The 20,517-nt window shown below is 50.5% G+C and overlaps 1 protein-coding gene across 8 annotated transcripts in view; it reads right to left on the minus strand.

The window, feature by feature from the left end:
• MSI2 (musashi RNA binding protein 2) overlaps positions 1-20,517 on the minus strand; it is a 378,183-nt gene that overhangs the window by 57,913 nt on the left and 299,753 nt on the right. For all 8 annotated transcript variants that reach the window (XR_004421223.1, XR_004421222.1, XM_033089090.1 and 5 more), the window contains exons 8-9: positions 17,402-17,484; positions 121-235 (exon numbers count right to left, since the gene is read on the minus strand). Coding sequence is in view for 6 of the 8 variants with exons in the window: in XM_033089090.1 (XP_032944981.1) it covers positions 121-235; positions 17,402-17,484 (198 nt within the window). In the remaining 2 variants the exon portion in view is untranslated. The remainder of the gene's footprint in view (positions 1-120; positions 236-17,401; positions 17,485-20,517) is intronic.

Consider the following 20,517-nt stretch of genomic DNA (forward strand, 5'->3'; position numbering starts at 1 on the left):
AAGGCTCAGCCAGGTAAAGCAGTTTGTCCAGCTGGAAGGTAACCCAGTGGGTGCACAGGCCTCCAATGCCCCCAATCCAGGGTGACTCTGCTGGGTCCCCAGGGTCCCACCCAGACTCACCCAGCATCCCCATGCCAAGCATGAATGCGTCCATGGTGTAAGGCAGTCCCCGGGCCCGGCCTCTTGTCCCAGGTGGGAACATGACTTCTTTCGGCTGAGCCTTCTTACATTCTACCTGTTAAACAGAAAAGCGAACAAATGAGATGCAAATGAATTCCACGTAAATGTCAAATGCAGAACTGATCTGGTTATGAGCTAGGTTATTTTTAGCCTTGCTCCTTGCTCACTGTAAAAATAGCCGTGCTGAGTAAATGGCCTGCAAAATAAATATTTAAGAAAATACACCACTTGTGCAAATCCTGCTGTGGAAAAACCTACAAGGATGAAATTGGGTTTGGAAGGGTGGCAAGGACGTAAGGTTAAGATACACATGTGTGGGGGTTGGGAGCTCAGATTGAAATTTGCACGGAAGGTATGAGAGCTAAGGAGGCAGAGAATGGCTGTTTGATGTGTCTGTGAATAATAACAACAGCAATAGTAACAATCCCTCATGACTAGTGGACCCTTTACATGTTTGCAAATTCCCCTCAGGTTCCTTTTAAGTCAGTGACTTTTCACATCGGGCCATCTGATTCTACCTCTTATTAAACAGACAGGCCAGTTAGTTTTAGCTCCATTTCAGATATCTGAGAAAAGTGAACATCAGAAGGCTTGCATAACGTGCTGTAAACCATATCCTAGCAGGAGCAGGCCTGAAAGCCAGATATTTAAAATTTCTAGGTCAGCGATGCCACCATCTTCATAAAACCTGCCTGGCACACTCCAGAGGGAAGTAGTAATAAGATTAAACACTGATTCTGTTCACGTGGATTACCAGTTTCTCATTCTGCAGCAACATCTTCAAGTGGCTGCTAGTCTTTTCTTTCTGTTTCCCTTCTGCCTCCAAAATTTCTTAATCTTATTCTGCTCACACATCCAAATGTCACTTATTCAACAACATATATTTATATATATATGTATGTAAAATATACGTATATTTATAAAAATAAAATAACGCAAGCCCAGGAAATAAGTACAACTTTTGCCTGTGAAGTTCCTACAGTGTTTCTACTAATGTTCCTCAGGCCTTTCCTTGCTCAGAGTTTACTTGCTTTCAGTTTACAGATAAACTTAACAAGCATTGTTAGCTGGTCATCGATCCCATTGCTGATGAAGATGGGATGTCACAGGGTAAGGCAGGGATGCTTATAGCAGCGAAAGTAACAGCATGACAGTCTGATAGTGACGGGGGAAAGACAAGAATCAGGTATCTTATTGAAAAAGCAGTCTGGGGCCACATGGGATAGGAGCCAAAACCCCACGTAGCTCAACAGCTGCTGGGAGGATCGCTATCACACAGAAAATTACCATTGTTTACAGCAGGCAGATCTGAGATACGAAGAGGAAGTTAAACTGTGTGCAGTGTATTTTAAAAGGGACCTACGTGGGTTGTTCATTTTGGACATACTCACGTCCCAAATTCTTCAGATAAATATTTTAGGGGCGGCCAGATGGCTCAGTTGGTTAGAGCGCAAGTTCTGAACAAAGTTGCCGGTTCAATTCCCTCATGGGATGGTGGGCTGTGCCCCCTACAACTAAAGACTGAAAATGGCAACTGGACTTGGAGCTGATGGGCCCTGGAGAAGCACACTGGCCCCCAATATTTCCCAATAAAATTTATTTAAAAAAAATACATACATACATATATATATCTATATATATACATATATAGATATATATATCTATATGTATTTTTTTTTTAGTGCTTCAGTTGGGGGGAAACTTTAATTACCTCAACTATTAACTCCTCTTTCTCCAAAGACAACAGATAATAGGTATTAATCTTGTTCTTTAAAGAATGATAACCACACATGCTTTTTTAAAAAATGGACAACATGGTTCAACATCCATGACAGATACGCTTAATACAAAAAGAGTTTTTATAGATTAAAAGGAAAAAGATGAGCATCCCCAAAGGAGACATGGGTAAAGGACCTGACCGGGCAATTCACAAATGGCTAAGAAAGAAGCCCACATCCCCAAACAAGACATATCTTTCCCCCATCAGACTGGCCATGATGAAAGGATTATTTCATGTTGAGTCCCTGAGACCACGAGCATTAGGGGTGAAAACTGGCACACACTTTTCTGGAGGACAACGTGAAAAATATCAAAAACTATACACGCACATACTTTGGACTAATAAATCCCACTTGCAGGAATTTATCCTGCAAGGACATATGGATGAGGCTATTTACCATATGCATTAATTATCCTTTTTTTTTTTTTTTAAAGAAAATGACCTAAACGTCCAAGAACAGGGAGTTGGTCAGATTGAGTTTGGTTCATTCAAGTTGACTGGCAGCTACACAGCTACAGAAAAAGCTGATAAGGACATGCATCAGTATCGGGAAACCGTCAGTCCCAGGCAAACCAGGATGGTTGGTCACCCTAACTGCAAGCAGGGAAAAAAGCAAATGACAGTGACTCTGTGGGAAATAAACAAGGGTATATACCATAGGGGAAAAAATATGAAACAGACACAGCAAAGTTGTCTTAGAGTGACTTTGCTTTTGAATTTCCATTGTGCATTTTGTTATTGTTGTTTACTTCCCAAGTTTTCTGCTTTGAATATTACTGTTGCTAGTGTGTGTGTGGGAATGGTGATTAAAAAGAAATCATCAAAATTGGGTCTTTTAGGTTCCTCCCCTAACCACCGGGGTGACAACTTGCTCCTGGACACCGGATCCCAATCTGGGGACTCACAAGCAGGTTGAGAAACCTCATTTCCAAGCGCCTGCCCGAGCCGGGGAAGATGGCTGTGCTCGGCAGAGGTAGACAGATAATTACCTAACGATAACACCAGGAGCCAGAATAACACCGCTAACCAGCTCACCTCCTAATAGCCCCATCGGTGACAATCTATTGCATTGTCTTATGAAAACCCGCTGCCTGTTCCTAGGCAACCTGATCAACGAAAATTTCAGGTTTATACAATTTTCATTTAGGGAACATAAAGGTTAACTGACTGTAATGGGAACATTTTAAACAAACCCACCTCCTCTTCCTCTCACTGAGCAGGCAGGGCTGGCAGCTCTGTCTAACTCTGCTGTCTTTGCTGGTGCTGTTTTGGGCAGCACTGACTGTGTGGGTTCTATCGAACAGCACTGTGTCATCCCTGAGTGCTCCCCGAGGCCAGGGGCCATGTCTTGCGTACTCTCTGGGGGACCCTGGCACATCCCGGGCACTTGAGTGACAGAGAGAGGCAGCAGTCGCACCAGGGAGCCTGGCCTGGCCTGCACTGAAGGCTTCTGGAGAGATTTCTCAGGACCGGGAGGCCTGCCCACCCAGCCTCCCACTCCTCGGATGATGTCGTATGAAGAACACACACAAAAGGGGAGAGAGGCACAGCTGTTCTCTGCCTGTATCCTGAGTCCTTGCAGTGGGACACGGCTTGCTGAGGATGAAACTACATCCTTTACCCATCAGACTGGAGGAAAACTCATCTTCTCCATCAGACTGCTAATTCTCAGGGCAGGGATCAGGTTAACCCCTACCTTCCCAGGTCCCTCAGTGAAGTCTGTACAGAGCATGGACTGACTCACATGCTTGTTATGTAGTCAAGGAGACCCAGTCTAAATTCAATGGTGCTGAGGAACTCAACGTGCCTAGCAAGTGCTAGGCTGTGGAGGGGTGCAAAGATACATAAGGCAGGTTTCCACCTTGAGAGCCCTCATTCTATTGAAAAAAACAGGTTTTTATTCACCTCACATTAACGTGAAGGCAAGTAATCATACGTCAACCGGCCCCCTGTCACTTCTGGGCCTGTCAGCCTCTGGAGCCTCTAGAGTTAGACCACATTTGGGCCACTCCCCCCTCCCCCCAGAACCCCTGCTATCCTCCCTCTGGGCCCTGTGCAAAACCAGACAACTTGGCATAAACAACCCGAGTTACGGTCAGAACCCAAACAGGGAAAACCCAGTCTATGATCGCAGCCGAAGTCACATACTTAGGTCATACAGCTACACACTATGTCCCAGTTATCCACTGCTGTGCAACAAACTACCCCCAAACTTAGTGGCTTCGCGCAACAATTTATCATTCTCTCTCATGGTTCTGTAGTTGACTGGTCTCAGCACGGCTCTTGCTTGCGGTCTCTCATGTATTTGTGATCAGAGGGTGGCTGGGCCTGGAGCTGGAGCCAGAGACAGCCTGGACTCGGCTGGAGGTCCAAGATGGCTTCTTCACTCACACAGCAAGCAGGTGACGCTGGTTCCGCTGGGACTGACTGGGGGGTAGGGGTGGGGGTGGCCTACTCGTGGCTTCTTCATGGCACTCGGTCTTCTCACAATATGGTGGCTGAGTCCCAAGAGGCTGTGTCCCAAGCACAAGCATTCCAAGAGACCAAGGCAGAAGCGGCAATGCCTAGCTTTGGGAGTCACACTGTTACTTCCATCACATTCTACTGGTGCCACGGGACCAGCCTAGATTTGCTGTGGGACGGGAATAACAAGGCTGTGAACCCTGGGAGGCCTAGATCACAGTGTCCATCTTTGGAGACGGATGACCACATGAGATCAGTGAAGAGCAGTGAGCAGACAGGGCAGTGGGAAGCAGTCCGCCACCCCTTGTATCTGGCTGGCTGGGCTCTTGGGGCTGTGGGCTCTGAGGGGCTGCCTTTGCCGTGAGGCACATGGCAGAGCATGCGTGTACCCCTCCTAGGGCCGTCCCACACAGGCTTATCTGGCTCCCCAGGTCAACAGAAGCAAAACGGAAGTGGTTCTCCTGGTGTTCAGATCTCTTGCTCCAGCTGTTTCAGGACCACCCCAAGACCCCCATTTATAATAAATGCGCCCCACTACCCATACCAAAGTGCTCTTAGTCCTTGAATCTCCTCAACCAACAGTTCAGACCCCACTTTGGCAGCTTCTCACACTGGCTGCCACTGCTACTGCTTCCAATGGCACCAGAAAAAGCAGTCTGGTTGGAGGGGCTAGAGATTTAGCAGGACATGCCATTTGGATTTGTGCTTGTAAGAAGCCTCAGAGGACATTGTGACCAACTTCTCGCACGGGGAAGATGAGGTCTCCCATTTTCAGGTTTCATAGCTGGCAAAGACAAGAAGCAGCCCCATACCAGGGGGTAAAGGTCAATCCCCCAAAGGTAGATACAGTTGCCTTCAAAATTTCTCTCTCTAAATACGCTGCTTTGCTTGGCAAAGTGGGAAGAGGGGGTATGGCTTCCTTGTCGCCCCATGGGTATGAATTCAGAAGAAGGACCTAGCTGAACCCTCTTTAAGAATGTTCCTTTGAGAGGATGAATCAAACAGAGGCCCGATGTGAGCTTGCATGTGTGCTCTCTTAACACTGTGTTGGCTGCTTGTTGGGGTGGCCGCCTCTTCCAATCAGGGTCCAAAGCAAGTCAGCCAGGGTTGTTTCTAATTTTTTATCCAGAAATAATTTCAAACTTACAGAAAAGTTGCAAGGAGAGTAAAAAGACCACCTGTATACCCTTTCCCCAGATTGACCTGCTAACAGTTTGTCACTTTTCCTTTATCATGTGCACACTCTCCAGGTCTAGGTCTAGGTCTAGATCTGTGATTCCTCCCTCCCCGCACCTGAGCCATGTGAGAGGGAATTGCATACGTTATGGTACGCATTTCCTAAACATAAAGACATTATCTTACATAACCGCAGCACAGTTATCAACCTCAGGACATTTAACAGTAAACAACACTTTAATCTAGGGTCTATATTCCTATTTCGTCAGTGGCCCCAGTGATGCCCTTTATCACATCTATGCATCTTGTAGAGCAGGGGTGTCCAAACTGCGGCCCACGATCCATTGTTAATTGGCCCGCAGCAAATTCCAAAAATATATTTAGTTTACTTAAATACACCAGGTGAGGCAATATGTACTTCACCTCCAGCGAGTGGCCCGGCTGTTTGTGTATTTTACCGCATATGGCCCTTGGTGAAAAACGATGAAAACAGTTTGGACACCCCTGTTATAGAACAAGAAGCCGAAGCCCAGGGACTTCAGACACCTCACCTACGGTTGCAGACAGTCCATGTGTGGCAGGGCTGGGTCTGAGCCCAGGTCTGCCTAATGCCATGGTACATACCGGGCACAGGGTCCTGTGCCACACCCAAGGGGGAGACTCTTGGCATTGGCTTTTGGAGAAGGAGCTAGGACTTCCGTGGGCACAGCTTCTCTGCAGCTACTCTGAGTGGCTACCCCCACCCAACTGGCCTGCAGTCCTTGCTGAGGCAAGCTCCCTGCCGGGCACCTTTTGGAAGAGGAAGAGGCTGGCAGTCTGAGGAGGATGCCAACCAAGGTCTGGGAAGTGAAAAGGCTTTTGTTCATTCCTGGTTTCTACACAAACGGCGCTAGTCAGCATGCCCTGAGGGCTGAGAGGGAAATCAGACCCCACCCTGGTCTGGGGAAACCCAAGCCCTGTGCCTGGGGCCTTGATTTACAGCCTAGGACAAGGAAACTCTTGTGTGGCCTGAAGAGGCCAGTGTTTGTAGCTTCACTTCTCACCCCAAACAGGTCATGTTAGAAGCGATTTACCCCTCCAGGGGAGGATAAAATCCACAGCTGCTCAGAAAGATCAACCTGGACTGTCTGGCTGGTAGGAAGGGAGGGAAACAGAGCTGCCCATGGGGCACCGTTCTTCTGGGGAGTTTCCTGAAAGACACAGAGGCCTGACCTGGTCTTGCCCCAAGATCAGCTCCTCCTCTGACTCAAGCTGCTGCTCTTCCCCAGCCAGGTTCTGGTAGATTCCAGGCCAACACTGCTTCTCTGAAGCCCCAAGTTGACCATCTCCTCTGGCTGTTAGGCCCTGAGCACCTTCTAGGGAGACAAAGGGAAGAGGAGATGACACCCCAGTGTAACGTCTCAGGGGTCCAGCCTGGAGCCTAGGAGCCACCCAAATCTCTCCAGGAAGGCTGGAGGGGTGAGCTGTACCCCCGAAACCACACACAGCTCCCCGCTTGGCCTGCGCCATGCCACGGCCACAGCCTTCCTTCCTCCTGCCCATTGCTTTCTCTTGCCCTTTCTGCCAGTCACAAGCTTTTCTGGAAACCAGGAAGACAGGACCCTTCACGAGGCTCTTGCAGGTTCATAACCAAGATTCAGAGAGGACCTTCTCTCATGGAACCTGCAGAGCAAGGAAGATAAACAGAGGTGAGTTCCTCGGGGAGGCACTGAGCCTCTGCTGTCCTTCAGAGTGTGGCTGGCTACAGAATGTGCTAGAGAACACGCAGTCTGCTGCAAAATGAAGACATGGCGGCCCTCGTCTAACAATATCCAAGAGTTCCAAGATGGCATCAGCAGTGCATGAAACCACCGAGGACCCTTCTGCACGCAGGGCATGCAACAGCTGCTCTGCTGGCACACCCAGGAAGCCGGCCCTGTTCAAGGCAGTTGCTGAATGAGAATTGAAGAAAGAGTCCCATAAATACCAAGGTGCGGGATGAGAAGCACATGAACAAGCCCGCAGGAGAGGCAGAGAGGGCCTGCAGAGGGAAGGCAAGACCCAGGCTCTCCGCAATGTGGAGCCATACCCAAAATGCACCTGCCGGGTAGCTCTCCCTGAGTGACCTTCAGAGAGTCAGGTCACCTCTTCTCGGTTCTAATGTCCATTCCAGGGTTTCCATGCTACTGAGTCACTCTGTGTATCCACAGTCAGAGTCAGGAGGGAGTCCTAACCAGCAGGAGTGCATGGCTATGTGAGGACACAGCCTGAGATTCCATCATGGGCGATGGCAGCAATCACACCCCGGAAATCCTGACAGCCGCACTGGCAAGACCCAGCCCTTGCCTCCAGCAGGGGAGGGTGCCTAGCCATCCTGCCATACCTGCCTGCCCCTCACCAGTGCCAGCCCTCTGCCCTCTGCAAACTCAGGCCTCTCAGCGGGGCACTGTCAATTCTGGGAAGTGAGCAGAAGGGAGTTCTGTGTTCTGTCCCTTCCCACCTCCCTTCCATGGACGTTTCCATCAGGCACTGTCCTGGTAGACAGGCACCAGTGCGTGGCCAAGCACCAGGGGGCCCACTTGTACCCCACTGGTCTTGTTTTGTTGCGAAACGGTCCTCACAGATACAGATACGGGACACCCCCCCCACCCCACGCCGCCCCTGAAGTCTATGGAAGAAAGGGTTACTGTGCAAACCAAAACGGAAATGCCAGCTTAGGCAAGTGATGGCCGCCAGCAGAAACATCTACCTTCAAAGGACACGTGCTTGCTAGAAACAGACCATTTGTGAGAAGCACGGAGAGTCCGCAGGACTCGACTCCATCTCCCTGGTCAGCAGGATTGCTCTGGGGAGGAAGGCACCTCTTGCGCCCTGAGCACTTCCCATGTGCTAAGTAGTCATGCCATCCTCACATGTGTGTGCGTGTGTAATGTAGTCATACACACAATGACATATACATGTAGTGCACATAACGCTCGGTGCGTGGCACACAGAAGTCCTCGGAGACCCACTGTTCTCAACACCGTCATTAATCGGCCCTTCATTTCTTCTAAGTTGGCCTGACTGGCCCCCGTTACGCTGTAAAAGGAAACTGAGGTCCTGAGGAATGATTTGTCTAAGATCACAAAGCCAGGGAACGGCACAGCCGGAATTCAGTGCTTGGTCCCCAACTTCAAAACCCGTTTTTTCACACCCTCCGGCCGCGCAGGTCCTGCCTGCACAGCCCTTCCCAGCCCCTGTCTCGCTACCCAGACCTCAAGGCCCACCTCAGATGCTATTCCTTCCACAAACCCCTTCCCAATCCTAGTTCCAGAATTACTTTCCCGAACACTTCCAGAATCAATTTCATACACTGTTTCCTCTGCTCGGTGTTTTATTAAAATCAGCGAAGGCAAAGTGAAAGAAGTCATAAACCAATACTATTAGCACCTCCTCTGTAGCAGGAAGGGGCCAGGTCTGGACACACAGATAAATTCATTAAGAGGAGGCTCTCCCTAGGAGGTACTCAAAGTCTGGGCGAGGAGTGGAGAGGAGCTGGCCCCCAGCACCAGCTGAGACACATGCTCCAGTGACTGTAGCCTCCCACCCCACCTGTTCTGAGGGCGGGTCTCATCCCCCGCACTGCAGTCCAGCCTAGAGGCTAAGGCTCCTACCTACCTTTAAACTGCTGCTTCTGACTTTTCTGTGCCTCAATTTTCTCATCTGTGAAATAGTGAAATACAGCGCCTACCCCACAGGGCTGCAGGGAGCTACTAAACTAAACGAGCTAACCCTTTAAGCGCTTGTGCTGGATATCATTGGTTGGGTCGTACCTTACTGTCCTCCACATGGAGCCTACCGTGTTTCCCCGAAAATAAGACCTAGCCAGACAATCAGCTCTCATGCGTCTTTTGCAGCAAAAATGAATATAAGACCCTGTATCATATTATATTATATTATAATTATATTATATTAGTATAGTAAAATAAGACCGGGTCTTATTATATTATTATATTATGGTAATATAATATTATATTGTAGTAAAATAAGACTGGGTCTAAAACGCATTGGAGCTGACTGTCCGGCTAGGTCTTATTTTTGGGGAAACACGGTAGGTAAACACTTTTGAAGGTGATAAGGCTAGTTCACATCTGTGCTGATGTAAATTCCAAAGACTGGGGAGCAGAGAGAAGAGAGAAAGTGGCTGCCACCCTCCCAAGCCCACAGGTTCCAGGCATGCTGCCATTGACTTTTTCCCTAACCTCCCCCACCTGCCAGCCAGGTAAGGCCCCATCTTCCTGCTTTCATCAGCAAGGTGCGCAAAGGGAGCTGCACAGGCTGCACTATTTGGGGAAAAAGCTGACGGTGGCAGCAACAGCTGTTCTCCTTTTCCTTTCTGGGAACCTGCAAGGACATTTCAAAGTGAAAAGAAAGCTCAGCCTCCAGCAGGTGCCCAAATTCTGTCACCAGGCTGGGTGCTTCTCCCAGACCAGGGTGGGCTCTGCCAGAGACCCTGCACAGATGGGGCCTACCTTAATTTCTCTATTTAAAAGAGAAGAAAGGGTGTGGCTTGAGCGTTAGCTTGTACTTCCCTGGGCTGTCAGGCAAAGAACGGCTGAGCAAAGTCAAAGGAAGAACAGGCCCCAGAGAAGGGGTGTAGAGAGAGGGGAGCAGCCTCTTTGGGTGGTTTCCATGCCCCGTCCTGTGGGTGGTGTGCAGGGGATGCAAGGGGCAGCACACGTGGAAAAGCCCAGACGTGAGGGGCAGCTAGATACTGAGAAAGATGCTCCAGTCTCCCCGCCCCCCTGCAGTGACCTCACCAGAGGACAGATGAAGAACAAAGGAGGCAGAACTCAGGAGACCGGGAGGCCACCTCCCCACCGGGCACATTACTTCTGCCTAAACAGCGACAAACACTTACCCCCAACACCCCCAGCCTGGCCTCCCGGCTGCTGTCCTCACCTTCCCCAACACGCAAATCCCTCTGCCTGCATTAACAGAGCTGGTACATAAACAATTTATACACAAACAACTTGTGTGTGCCAATGCATGATGGGGGTGGGGGGAGACACAGGGCTTCTCCTTCTCCACGTAAACACAAGATTCATTTATTAAGTGCCTCTCTGGCATTTCCTTTTTTTTTTTTTTTTTTGCCTTCATCCTGCTTGTTTAATATTGCATTTGACATTCTCATTTTATAAATGGTAACAGAAGCAGAATGGATGGCTAAAATTAGCTTACGAGTGAGAATGATGCTACAAATAGGATGGTGAACACAGAAGCCTAGTTAATTCCACCCACATTATCCACCCCATCCCCCTGCACTTTGGGGCTGGTTCTGGACCCAGCTCTCAGTTGGGCTGAAGAGCAGCAGCTTTGAGGGAAAGGATGTGTGCCCAGTCACTGGGTACCCTGCCAGTGGCAGCACCCCATGGGGGCCTCAGAGGATCACCTCGCCCAGCCCCGAGGTCCAGGGGCCAATCCAGGACACTTCTGCTCTCCCTTCCTAATCCTACCCAGAGGGCCCTGCTCCGGGTGAATCCCCCAGGGTGCCGTGGGCTGAGGGCCTGAGGTCTCACCAGGCTTTGCTCTTAGAAGTAGGGTTTTCAGAACCTTCCCCAAGGATGATTCAGCTGAAGGGCCTGAGTCAGCTTCCCTGGCATCTAGAAAATCACATCTGTGGGTCCCTTCTGCTCTTCTCTGCAGGATGTGAGCTTTCCCCTCTCCTTGGGACCACCCCCAGCCATAGCATCGAGTGCTCCCCTCACACAGCACTCCCTGCCCCAGAGACACACACACTTGCATCGCACTGACTTGTAATCTGCCCAGCACCACCTTACCTTATGATTACGTATCTGTTCAGTAAAATGATTCTAGGAATAATGACAGTGATGATGACGATGATGGCAGCCGTTGTAGTAAGAAAATGCTAGCACTTTGATACAGTGTGCTACAGCCTGGTAGAAACCCTCACAAGTCCTAAGTCCCCGCCCTCTGTGAGGCAGCTGCCATCATTACCTGTCTTACAGAGATGGGAGCACAGAAGCCAGGTCAACTTGCCCAAGGTCACGAAGCAGAGCAAGGAGGCGCGCTGTGGGGCACTCAGCAGTGAGAAGTTCGTAGAGAGCTTCCCTGCTGGGAAGGCGTCTTGGGCTGACAGCACACCACTCTGACCACTTCACTCCCCACCTGTTCAGTGCTTGGGGGCCCCTCAAAGAATGAAGGCACTCATACTTTCCACAGGCTGGTGTCCTAAACCCCAGCGTCTGTTTGGGGTACCCCCACCTCCAAACTCTGCCGCTGACTAGTAAAAAGCTGACTCAATAAAGAACCTGAGTGACCTCTTAGCTAAAAGCCTTTCCCTTGGGCCTCTGGAGATAAGCAGACCTTGTCTGCTCTGAGCTACATTAGTTTGGCTGGGAGTCAGAGACTATATAGTCCATGGGCCAAATCCTGCTTCTGCTTATTTTTGTAAAAAAGGTTTTATTTGAATGTAGCCATGCCCCCTTATTTAAATACTGTCAGGAGCTGCTTTTGCACTACGATAGCAGAGCTGAGTAGTTGTGACAGACCGTAGAGCCCTCAAAGATTAAAATATTTACTCTTGGGCCCTTTACAAATAGTTTTTTGGCTCCTAGCTTTAGGCCAAATGGAGGAAACGCGCAGTTACCAAGGAGGTTTTCTGGAGGGCTGATTCCTTCAAGGCTGTGGGAGTCTATACCCCACAGCAGAGCAGATAAAGACTCCCCAGGGTCAGGAACCAAACCAGGGCTTTCAATAAGCTGCAAAGGGCAGTGGTCATCATCCTTCCCATTGTATAGAGGAGCAAACAGGTGCAGACAGGTAGGGGATTTCCTAGTCAAGGGATAACCAGAGGTGGATCTGGGATTCAGGCTCGGGTCCCTGTATTCCAAAGTCCTGGGTACCTATAAACGACCCAGTAGGTCCCAACTAGGGACATCGCATGTCACTCTCAGGATCCAGCCCTTCACCCCAGTGGATGTACTCATACAGACATGATCAAAGCTCCAAGGCCCACATCAGAGAGCAAGGGCATGGCCACGTGGGGGAGGCCCTGCACTGACAGCTTCCTCGGGGCGGAGCCCTGGTCTCTCTGACCACAAGGGAGTGTGCGGCGGTGCCAAGAGCACCAGCCTGACCCGGTGTGTGTGTGTGTGTGTGGGGGGGGGGGGGTAGGGAGGTGTCCTGTGCCAGGTGGCTCATCTGGCTCCATGCTCTTAGGGCCTCAGTTCCGTCATCTTGGGTTCCTTCCTTCTGACACTGGATGGACGATTTGACCCACAACTCCTGCACTGTCTCTCCTTAGCAGTGGTCCTTGCCCCGTGCTTCGCAGACTTTAATGTGCACGCAAATCACTGGAGATCTGTCAAAATGCAGACTGATTTGGAAGGTCTCGGGTGGGCCCTAAGCCGACATTACTAACAACCTTGCAAACTGCTTAGCAATTCATATCAATTAGAACACCTTAAAGGTACAAGGAGAAGGACTATTTAAAGGAATCCTATAGTAATCCTTATAAAAAGCAAATAAAAGCCCTTGCTTACATTCATCACTCAAATCAATCCAGATTTTTCAATAAGGAGATTTGCCTAAGTCGGCAGCAGGGTACAGTGGGAAGAACATCGAGATGGAACCAGAACGACCCAGGTTCAAATCCCAGCTCTGCCACTTAGAACCGTGGGCAGCGAAAGTCTCTTCACCGCTCTGAGCTCGTGTCACCCTCTATAAAACGGGACAACGACCCCGACCTCAGGACAAAAGGAGACCGTGTGTAAACACCAATATCTTTCTGTTGAATCAGGAGTGGGAACAGGCTCCACCTGAGGTGCTTTCACCCAGGCACCATTCAAACTGTACCCTAAGTTCTCTTTGTCGATGCCCGCCTCCCTCCTTGCGGCTGCCCGCCGGGAGGCTGCCTGGCACTAATCAAGCAAGTGTCCCTGCTGCTCGGAGGCTGCTTCAATCAGGGGCACACGGCAGGAGGCGTTATTAGTTGTGCCCGCGCCTGGGCTAGCCGAGTAGCCGGAGGTGTCCCTCTCTGCAGGGTCAGCACGTAGCTCAGCATGTGCACGTGTGTGTTTATGGAGAAAGAGCCACATTGGGGCTTCACTCTGACCTGTGCCACGACGGAGGAAGGGGCTGAGTCTCGGCTCTCGTGGCTTGGGCCCTGAGCTGGGATGGCAGCCAGCTACCCGCAGTGTCCCTCACTCACCTGCCTGGAGATCCACTGTGCCATCTGGGACCCCTTACACCCAAGCGTGGCCCTTCTGCCCAGCCAGAATTGGGCCCTGAGTGAGTCTATCTCCTTACCCGTGTCTTAGGAGAATGTGGAACCACATGGTCCACAACATGACTGGCAGAGTGGGCAGTCAGTAGCCGTGGAAGGCTGTAGACCAGATGACTTTTAAAGTCTCTTTCAGCCTGGAGAGGGGAAATAGCCTATCAGGTATAAAATGTCAGCCCTGGACGTTAAGCTTTTGGGACTTGAAATCCACTCACTGACCCTGTGGCCCTGGGCAAGTCGCTGTACTTCTCTCTCTGCCTCATTTTGCTTATCAGGAAAATGGGGATAATAATTAGTACCTACACCAAAGTGTGTGTGATAATCAAATGAGAAGAGGTGCATAAAGCAAGTGCTCGGCAGAGCATATAGTTAGCACTCAGAAACGTTAGCTGTGGGATCTCTGTGTGGGAGAGTGCCATGTGGGGTCCTTTTGGCCATTCCCCTGCCACCACCCTGGAGGAGACCTCCTTCAGGCAGAGACTATGTAGGGAGGAAGGCAGAGTTCCTGGATCCCACCTTCCTGAGAAACACTCATGCCTACTGTGCTAGCTCTCCCAGATGGCAGAGAAGGGCTCTCATTTTTAAAAATGCCCAGGAGATTTGCCAACCAAATTAAATGGGAAATGGCTGTGAAAATTATGATGTGCCTCAGGGTCACACGGTCCCTTATCTAATCCTTATTCCTTCCACAATTATTTAGCCTACTGAGTGCCAGGCACAAGAGTACTGGATTAAGAACCAGAAGGCCTGGATTCGAGTCCTACCTTTATGACTAATCAGCAGTGAGCCCATTCTTATCTGTGACTAGGAGAAAACAGGAGCTCCAGGCACGTGTGGGGGCAGTACAGCTCTCTGTTCCAGCTGAATTCACAGAGAGACTGCGGGGGCTCCAAGAGATGGGTCTTTACAGCTTCACAGCGCAGTCCAGTTTACAAAACACTCCCCCGGACAGCCTAACAACCGCCTGTGTTCCTGCTTGGCAGTCTCCGAGTTCTCAGTCTTTCTGATCTCTCATTTGAATTCCCTCCATCGCACAGTTTAAATTCACTTCCTTTGCTTTGGGCCTCAGAAGCAGAAACCAGTATCACAGAGCCTACAGCAATTCAGGATTCAGGCTCCTTTCCCAAAGCCCTTCAGAGGGGAGCTCGCTGAAGAAGTCCTTTGACAACAACGGATGACGGCTGGAGCCCACGCTTATCAAGCAAGACCGTGCACAGGCCCCGTGCACCACCTTTGCCTATAGTGTCTCCCCCAGCCTAGCAGCCCCAAGAGGCGGTCATCACAGGCCCTGCCAGACTGAATGAAGCTCAGGGAGGTGACCTACCAATGTCCTTTCCCAGCACCTCTAAATTCTCCCTAGAGCTTGGAACTGGTGGGGCTGGGCTGGGACCCTGCAGCAGCACCTCCAAAGCCTGTCTGTGATCCCACCACTCTGTCCCCACCCCTTCCTCCTGTCCACTTCCATCTTTGTTTATTCTCTTAAAGAACAGTACCAGCCCCAGATTCAAAGGAACACAGAAACCGTCACACCATCAACACAGTTACCTGTACCTGCCACAGTCAGCCTCTACCTGAGTGGAAAAGAAGGTGACACACGTGAAATGACTGGGGACAATGGCCACAAAGCTCTCTGGCTTCAAGCCAGCCCACAGGTTACCTTTCTGGGGCTGAGAGTACCTTCTGATTGCACCCCTGTGTCAATTGGGGATTCACTCTCCCACCCCCAAGCTCAAACAACTGTCTGTTTGGTTCATCTGACAGCCAATAGGCTCAAGAACCAAGCTCCTTCACTATCTGGGGAGCCCCGGGGCATATCCACTGGGCCTCAGTTTCCCCACTGGAATGGTGAGGAAAATAAAGCACTTTCCCACTTGTGTCTCAGGTTCCTTTCAAAGCCAGTCAATAGTGAAGGGCTGCACATATGCGTCGGAGGCAGCATAGAGCGCTGTCTCTTGTCAGTCTTCGTCGGGCCTTCCCGATGAACCATTAAGTCCTGGCAGGACCGGAAGGGTGGCCGCCAGGACTCTCGCCTGCCTTTTCCGCTCCCTGCTGCCCAGGCAGCCTGCAGTGGAGCCCATCACTGGCACACCTAGCTGGGATGAACAAGGCATTTGGGCACTGGAGGCAGCTTTCCTTTTAAGCCCCCCCCGCCGCATCTCTCCAGTTTAAAAAACAGTAAGTAGTAATCTACAGAAGGAGAGAGGTACGAACTGGAAGGCACTGGCTTTGCAGGGGCAGAGAAAGCCGCCAAGGGCACTATGCTGTTCCCATACATTTATCTCCCCTGTGCCATTTTAACGCCTGGGTGGATGCCTGCACCCGGCAGTGTGCAAAGAAGCTGTGTTCTCATTGCCGATGCGTATGCTGGCGAGGAACAATACCAACAATATTATTTTAGTGCCCTGGGAAAAAATTAGCAAGTCAAATATTGAATCAGGCCTGTAGCACCACATGCTAAGCAGATCGCTTTGATCTTATCCACACTAAAAGCTCTATTATTGAATTTAAAGTCAGTGAACACACATCAGACCAATATACAATGAGTATCTGAATGCGTGTTTCAGAAGCAAGGAACGTTCTGACTAAAGGAAGAAAATATCAAAGTTACAGCTGCGATGGAAACACCAATTTGCCCATCCTTGTTCTTACGGGGCGACAGGCTCTGCGGGCCAACCAAAATGTTTCGTCTCTGAAGGATCTGCGGATGGCCCCAGAGACACCTGCTGAGCTCCCCTTTTTCTGGAACCAACGAGGAAGGGGTTTCTCACCTACCTACCTAATTTGAAGAAAGGAGTTTGAGATGGCAAGCAAGCCAGTGTGCACATTCTGCACATGGTACGGCGCCCTCTGGTGGCCGTTTCTCTGGGAGGCCTACCTGGCTCCCCGAATTTCCAATGATCAACCTGTTGAGTGTGCCAGGCCAGGAAAAGGAGCTTTAAAGAGCCAAAGGGAGGGATGGAAGCAGCTGATCACGAGGGTAAAACTATCTAATTGATCAGACTGGGAGACTGTAAGTACCCAGGAGGGCCCAAAGAAAGAAATCATTGGGGCAGTAAACTTCCTATCGAGCAGAGCACCGCCCCCACCCCATGCCAAGCCAAACAGCAAACGCATATCCCAAGCCAGGGGATGGCAAACTACAACTTGCCTGCTGGCTTCTGTACAGCCCCAGAGTTAAAAATGGTTGTTCCATTTTTAAGTGGTTAAAAACAAACAGACAGGTATTTTGTGACACGTGAAAATTACATGAGATTTCCATTTCAGTGTCCGGCTCATTCGTGAATATTTTGTCTGTGGATGCTTTTGTGCTGCACCAGCAGCATGAGGTCGCTGCGACAGCCAGCTGTATGGCCTGCAAAGCTTCAAATGTTTACTATTTGGCCTTTCCCTCCTGCCCTTCCCAAGGTCAGACCCTTCGAGTCAGGTCCCCAAGCCCACCTTGCCCACTGCAGCACGGCGACTGCAGCCGTCTGTAAGACAAAGGTGTGTGGGTGGGGGAAGGGAGGCATCGCATTTCAGCCGAACCCCTGCACACTTACCATTTTATTATTGATTTCATGGAAATGAATCTCACAGACTTTCTCCACAACGTCTTCATTCTCAAAAGTGACAAAACCAAACCCTAAAGGAAAAAGGAAAACAAAAATAGAGAGGGGGGTGAGTACAGTTCGGGCCGGCCCACCTCATTTTCTTTGCTGTGCTACAGTGGCAACAGGCTCCTGGTTTGGGGGTGGGGTGGATCCTCTGGAAGGGCACCCACGTTGAGGAACCGATTTCTCATTTGTATGGGGCACCCTTCTTCCAACAGTGAGGAAAAGTTAATGATTTCACCCACATGCGGTGGGCGTCGTGTGGTTTACATTTGCCCCGAAGCAAACAAGAAATTTACTTGTCTGTTATTTACAAGGGTCAGAGCCCTGTAGCTCTCTGCCCAGCAGCAGGCGGGTGGGCTGCCCAGAGTGGCCAGGCTCACCGCGGGGCCACACTTGCCCTTTCCACGATGGAATGGCCAGCCCTCGGGTCGGCCTCCAGACGGAGGCGGTTATTTGTCCTTTTCTTCCTGAATTACTTCCTCTAATACCTCATCAGGACATCCTGAGGCCTGGAAGAAACTATTAAAAGTTTCGGGCCTCTGTTCTACGCAGGCATGCTTTTTCTACTGCTGCTTCAAAAGCGCTACAGATTCGGGGCAGTTTAAGACTGTTTGATGCCTGCTGTCAGCCTGTCAGCTATCCACTGTATTTACTCGGCTGGAGACCGCCTTTGCTAGACAAGCCGTTCTGAAGAATTTTGGCAGGCGACCACGGCTCAGCATCCTGAGTTTCCTCTTGCTACCCTCCTGCCCCTTGCTCTCTTCTCTTCTTGCCCCCAGCAGGGTCTCCAGCACGCAGCCCCATCTGTGACCCCACTCGGGGAGCACTGCTGTAACACACACTCCCAGGACGGTACCCCACCGCGGATGAAACGCAGCGGCCACGTCAGTACCGACAGCACAAAGGAACTCAGGCGGAGAGTGCGGACACCAACGGGGAGGCAGCAAGCCTGGGTTCTAGTTCTGATTTTACTCCGAACTTTTGTGTTATCCTGGGAAGCTCCTTCCCCTCTGAGCCTCGAGGTTGGCGCCTGCAAATGACTGGTGGTGAGTGTGGACGCTGGGTCCCACACATGGGGGCACAACCCAAACCAGAACTGGTACCACGCTGCTTTGGACTGAATGTTTGTCTCCTCCCCAAATTCACAGGTTGAAATCCTAACCCCCAACGTGATGGTGATGAGGTGGAACTGCAGGGAGGCATTTAGGTCACAAGGGTGGAGGCATCCTGAAGGGGTGAGTGCTGGCATTTTCTCTCTGCCATGTGAGGATACAATGAGAAGCCAGCTGCGTGTCACCAGGAAGAGGGGCCTTCACCAGAAACCTGACAATGAGGACACCCTCAGCCTTCCAGCCTCCAGAACCATGAGAAACAAATTTCTGCTGTTTATAAGCCCCCCTGTCTACGGTTACTTTGGAACAGCAGCTCGAACTGGCCAAGGCACTCTCGTCCCGCTTTGGGGAGGAGAACCTGGCCGAACACAAACCTGGACACACCAACGAGGAAGTTGCAAATCAGAAGGGCCATTTTTGTATTATAAGAATTGGCGTTTCCTGTCAATGAGTAAAAATATAGATGCTTCGTTTTCAAGTTTCTGTGTCTATTTTGGGTCCCAGAAACCCAAGGTGGAGAGAAAATCTCTCAAGTCCCTTTCTACCACCACCATGTTCTAAGGAACAGCAGAGAACAGGCAGCTGATACATTGAGCTTCTACATCATAGCTCCTGCGGGGTCTAGAAGATTCCTCGGGAAACGGGATTCCACTCCCTGCTCTCAGACCATTTCCAGTAAGACAGAGGGCGAGGACCACCACACAACTGGCAATCATGATCTTTATTAGGATGTATAATTTATTACCACACACCAAACACCAGGCCTATGTTCCCAGTCCACACAGCCAAGCCCATCATAGACAAGTAAGACGGAAGGTCAGACATGCTGTAAGAGGGGACACAAGTATTTGCTGCCAGGGCTCAGAGTCGGCAAGTTTCTCCCAGCGTCATCTGGGAGAAGCTGGGTCCTCAGACACAGTAATACTTTCACTAGGTGTATACAGTCCCCGCTAAACCAGGTCCCTGCAGGGAGCTACAATGCGTCCTCTGGGTTCCCTCTGCCTGGGCGTCTCCTCCTCTTTGGCCCTTGGTCCCATATATTATGTGCAAAGGTGGACGAGGGCCACTCCCAGAGGCAGTCTCCAAGTGCTTTCTCTTTGGGCTCTGGTGTGTTGGTCCTCATGAAAACCATCAGTTAAACCTCTCAGCCAGGCAGGGACCCCTGCAGCACAGGTTAACCTGCTCCTTCCTGCGTACCCTCCTAGAGCCCAAATCTTAGGGGCCCCTCAAGAAGGGACTGAGATGCAGAGCCCTTCAAAGGTTCTTAGGGGAGGGCAGGGGGCACAGCAGAGGATGTGGGAATCTGCTAGCACTGGCTTCAAGGAGGAGGGCAAGGCTGGGGCCTCACTCACTCTGGGTCCCCATGATGTATAGGCCCCGACACCCAGCCAGTGCTGAGTGGCTGCTGGCTGAATGAACGACTGAACGAGTCATTTCCGGTCCTCTGGGGTCTGAGCATCTTGCTAATCTATCTGCATCACTGCCTCCCCCTTCAAGACTGATTTGGCCCTTCCTTCTGCATTTACAGGCTCCCACGTCATGGAGGATGCAGAGAGCAACGGGCAATATCCTTCTTCTTAATTCGTTCCCTGAAAGGTGTAAGTCAGAGGTTCCCGCCAAGGAGAGCACCTCCCCTGTACAGACCTCACCTCTCCTTCATGACCCTCACTTCTAGTTTGTGGGTCACCCTGGATCTCATTTGTCTCTGAAGGTCACCACTCTAGCCTGGACCCAAACCCAGGCAACGTGTGAATCCTTAAACCAAGACAGGCCAGTTCTTATGGGCAAACTCACTGCTATCTAGGATGAGTGTAATGGGTTGAACAGTGCTCCCCTGCCCCTGTCCCCAAATACACCCACGCCCTAAGCCCTGGACCCTAAGAATGTGACCTTATTTAGAAAAAGGGTGTTTGCACATATAATTAAGTTGAAGATCTCAAGAATTACTGT

The sequence above is a fragment of the Rhinolophus ferrumequinum genome, chromosome 21, assembly GCF_004115265.2.
Source record: "Rhinolophus ferrumequinum isolate MPI-CBG mRhiFer1 chromosome 21, mRhiFer1_v1.p, whole genome shotgun sequence".
Taxonomy (NCBI): domain Eukaryota; kingdom Metazoa; phylum Chordata; class Mammalia; order Chiroptera; family Rhinolophidae; genus Rhinolophus; species Rhinolophus ferrumequinum.